The following is a 4,404-nucleotide window of genomic DNA, read 5'->3' as shown; positions in this document are numbered from 1 at the left end:
CCCGCCCGCCCTCAGGGCGGCTCAGCCGCGGCCGCGCGCGCACACCCACCCGGCGCGCGCACACGCCGCCCCCTCCCCGGCCGCCGCCGCCGCGGCTGCAATAAAACATCCTGGCACGTGCTCCCGCTTCGGGATCGCCCTCGCCGCCGGCCGCCTGATGTCAGCCTGCGGCCGGCCCGGCCGCCCTTAAAGGGCCAGCGGGGCCGGCTGGCGAGCGAGGAGAGTGCCCAGAGCCGGGCGGCCGAACGGACGGGGCCAGGGACCTGCGGGCACACTCCCCGCGAGCCCGGCCCGGCCTCCAAGCCTGCCCCTCCCCAGCCTGAGGGAAGGGGGCGCAGCCCCCATAAATCACTTTCTCCTGCTCCCTCCAGGCTTTCCGGCTGGAGAGAACGGGGCGGGGGTGCAGGGAGAGATCTGCTCCCGGTTTATTTCCCGAGTTTCGGACCGCGGATGGAAGGGAGAGTTCGGCCCCGGGGAGCAGCAGGCCAAGCCCGAGGGCGCCGCGCCCGCTCCCCTTCCCGGCTCTTCCGTGATGTATTCGCCGGAGGAAAGAGGGGCGAGGGTGGGTTAGGTTCTCTCTAAGTGCTAAGTCGGTACTTAACAATTCTCTAGACCCCCCTGCCCCCACCCAAATCGCGGAGTGCTCGCCCTGGGCTGGGTGGCGGGTCCGAGGCGGGGCCCGCTGCACAGCCTCACTTCTCTGGGCTACCTGCAGGGTCCGAGCGGGGGCCCGCGCTGGCTGCTGGTTTGGGAGGTGGGGGTGGGGGGCTCTGGACAGAATGAACCCAGCTCCCCCTCCGTTGTCGCCCCCGCCCCCAATCAATCAGTGCAGGGCTCGGAGCTGGTCTACCCTCCGCAGCCCGGGGCTCCTCAGCCGGAGCGAGAACGTTCGAATAACTCCCAAATCCATACACCCCCGGGGGAGAGGCTCGGCGCCCCGAGAGCTAGGCTCTGCAAACGCAGAAGCCGCGGGGCTTGCTGCACTCCGATCCACTCTGCGTGTGCGTGTCTTATGACAAAGAACGGAAGGGAGAACCCGGCAGAGCCACCCGAGAAATGCTTTTCCAAATCCCTGGCCGAGCACTGGCGGCGGTGAGCTGGGGAACGAAGGGTTAAATTTCCTTTGATTGACACTGTAGCCTCTGCTGCCCCGGGTCCAGGCGCGCGCCATTGGCCGCCAGTCCTTGCGTCTGGCAGCCAATGGGGGGGCGCCGTCCACGAGCAGTGCCGCGTGTCTCCTCCTCCCATTGGCTGAAAGTTACTGTGGGAAAGAAAGTTTGGGAAGTTTCACACGAGCCGTTCGCGTGCAGTCCCAGATATATATAGCGGCCGCCAGGGCAGAGGAAGATCACACAGGACTCGGAGCTGGTGCCGCTAACACAGGGATCCCCGGCGCTCCCTCTCCTTGGTCCTGGAATACGCCGCCGACTGAAAAAAAGCAGCCGGCCGCCAGCCCCAGTGCTCGGCGCTTGCGAGCAGAGCCGCAGCGACTGTCGTGGCGCAAAGTTTCCTAGCAAAGGGACGCCAACAGCCCCCGGCCGGCCCTTTTTCCAGAAGAGCTTTAGAAGGACTCTAAAAATAGCGCTCTCGAGGGACCTGTGATTTTTGCCGAGAAACAGAAAATGCCAGCAGACATCATGGAGAAAAGTTCCTCCTCCCCCGTGGCTGCCACCCCAGCCAATGTCAACACAACGCCCGATAAGCCAAAGACTGCGTCGGAACACAGGAAGGTAAGTATCGGGCTCCCTCGGGGCGGCGCGCGCGCGACCCGCGGCCCCTCCACCCCCACCCCGCGCCCTCGCCCCCGCCGCCCGCATTGCACCGCCAGCTCTGACGGGCCCCGCGCGCCCCTTTCTCGTTCCTTTGCAGTCATCCAAACCAATCATGGAGAAAAGGAGACGAGCGCGAATTAATGAAAGCCTGAGCCAGCTGAAAACGCTCATCTTGGACGCCCTTAAAAAAGACGTAAGTGGCTGGGCTCGGACGCTCGGATTGGGGGGTCGTGCTGGGGCAGAGCGCGGAGGGGACTCGTGCTGGGGCAGAGCGCGGAGGGGACTCCTGCTATCTCCCGGGGCCGGGCTCGCTCTCCCCGAAGCGGGCTCTGCTGCCTGCCTGCCTGTGCGGCTCGCAGAGATCCGGTAGCAGCCGCCAGCGCCCCGCCCCCCCCGCATCCCACGGGGCGCTCATCCCTCTCTCGCTCCGCTCCTCCCCGCAGAGCTCCCGGCACTCCAAGCTGGAGAAGGCGGACATCCTGGAGATGACGGTGAAACACCTCCGGACCCTGCAGCGAGCCCAGATGACTGGTGAGTGCGCGCCTGGCTCGGCCTCCCCTCCCCCGGCCGCCCCCCGTCTGCTCCCCCTCCCCGGCCGCCCGCCCTTTCCCCGGGATCCCTCTCTGGCCGCGGTGATTTCTTCCAGACTTCCGCCTGTGGCGGTGAATGGCATTCAGCTGCATTTTACTGACTTGGCTCGTGTGGGCTTTCCCACGGTCTGGGGCTTATTTATAGCCACAACTTCAAGTTGTTACAGTTCCGGAAAAGGGAGGGAGGGAGAGGACGAGGAGAGGCAGGAACCAGGAGGTGGCCCCGGCGGCGGCCGCCGCGGCTCGGGAGGGCAGGCCCGAGGGGTGGGGAGGGGAGGACTGGGCTGGGGGAGGGGCGCGACTGGATGGGAGCTCGCGGCGTTATCGCTCCGCTGGGGACGCGAAGGGAAGTGACCCCCTGAAATAAACGAGGCTCTCTGGGGACCCGAGATCGGGACGGGGAAGGACCTGAAAGGGTGGGGGCAGGGCGGAGGGAGCAGCCCCGCTCACGACCTCTGCCCTCCCCCCACAGCCGCGCTCAGCACCGACCCGACGGTCCTGGGCAAGTACCGCGCCGGCTTCAGCGAGTGCATGAACGAGGTGACCCGCTTCCTGTCGACGTGCGAGGGGGTGAACACGGACGTCCGCACGCGCCTGCTGGGCCACCTGGCCAACTGCATGAGCCAGATCCACGCCCTCAACTACCCGCCGCCGCCGCCGCACCCCGCGCTGCCGCCCCCCGCGCCCGGCGGCCCGCACGGGCCCCCCTTCGGCCAGCCCCTGGTGGCGCTCCCCGGGGCCGCGGCGCCCCCCGGCGGCGGAGGCGGGGGCGCGGCGGGCACGGGCAGCGGGGGCGCCGGGCAGTGCAAGCTGGGGGCCGGCGCCGCGGCCGCCGCGGACGGGGCCAAGGTGTTCGGCGGCTTCCAGGTGGTGCCGGCCCCCGACGGCCAGTTCGCCTTCCTCATCCCCAACGCGGCCTTCGCGCACAGCGGGCCGGTGATCCCCGTGTACACCCACGCGGGCGGCGGCGCCGCGGGCGCCGTGTCCCCGTCCAGCGGCCCCTCGCTCACGGCCGACTCGGTGTGGAGACCTTGGTGAAGCGGACGCGGAGAAAGCCGCCCGGGCCGAAACCCAGCCACCCACCAGAACGAGCGGGGCCCCGGTTCTCCCCGCGCCCAGCCCACCGCACCCTACCCCAGACACACCCTCTGCAGGGCCTGGACCTTTGGGAGAGGGACAGCCAGACAGCCAGACAGACGGCCGAGCTAGCGAGACGGTCCCCTGGGACCTGGGGCTTGTTTTCTAAGAGTCGTGACAAGTTAACCTTTGTGTAGAGCGTTGGATCGAGGGACTGGCCATGCCCTATGTTTGTATATAGTTTACGTGTTCATATTGGATGGTGCGCCTTTGTATGCTACAAGTGCAGGTGACGTTTCGTTTTTTACACGAGATCCCTTTTTTATGTGATACCAAAGATATCTGAAAATGCTCTGACGAATGTTCTTCCTTGGGGGAAGTTTTATGTGAGAAAGGAGAAGAATAAAACAAACAGGACCAGAGTTCCGACTTGCCTGCTCTGTGGGGCCGCGTCTTCGCCGCCGGGCCGGGGCTGGGACCTTTTGTTTGGGTTGTCACTGCAGTGGGGGAGGGGACTGAGCTAACGGGGTACTCCGGCAGCCAGCCAGCACCGGGGGCTGGGAAGGGAGGGGTGGGGAGACGAATCTTCTTCCGCCAGCCCCATCTGGGGCGGGGGAGTCCTGGTTGGAGGCTCTGAAAGCAGTCTGGGAAGAGGGGGGATTTGGGGGGGGGAATCACGCTGGTGAAGTTGCGAAGTGCCCGGCCCCTCCCGCTGTTTGGGAAGTTACCCCGCGGTCCGGATCTCCCCGCTCCAGCCCCCAGGCCCCGAGTTAAGCCCTCCGGGACTCTCCGGCCGGTGGCTCCAATTTGTTGATTCCCCATGAATTAGTTAATGCTCAGGTGCTGCTGGGAGCTGGGGCTGCGTGCTCCCCCCGAGCCCGGAGGGCCGCCCCCTCCCTCCCTCCCTCCCGCCGAGAAGGTCACGGGCTCCTCGCTGCCCCGGAGTCCGACCCGCTCTCCCCGGG

General features: G+C 67.0%; 1 protein-coding gene across 1 annotated transcript; it reads left to right on the top strand.

The window, feature by feature from the left end:
- The first annotated feature begins 749 nt into the window (after window positions 1-749).
- Window positions 750-3,861, top strand: HES1 (hes family bHLH transcription factor 1). Its single transcript, XM_074297824.1, has 4 exons — window positions 750-1,730; window positions 1,870-1,965; window positions 2,216-2,303; window positions 2,835-3,861. Exons 1-4 carry the CDS (start codon window positions 1,623-1,625, stop codon window positions 3,398-3,400), a joined length of 858 nt encoding a protein of 285 aa, XP_074153925.1. The 5' UTR covers window positions 750-1,622; the 3' UTR covers window positions 3,401-3,861.
- The last annotated feature ends 543 nt before the right edge of the window (window positions 3,862-4,404 follow it).

The sequence above is a fragment of the Sminthopsis crassicaudata genome, chromosome 3, assembly GCF_048593235.1.
Source record: "Sminthopsis crassicaudata isolate SCR6 chromosome 3, ASM4859323v1, whole genome shotgun sequence".
In the NCBI taxonomy this organism is placed as follows: Eukaryota; Metazoa; Chordata; class Mammalia; order Dasyuromorphia; family Dasyuridae; genus Sminthopsis; species Sminthopsis crassicaudata.
The sequence above is the reverse complement of the archived record's forward strand: the minus strand, read 5'-3'. Positions and strand labels throughout refer to the sequence as shown.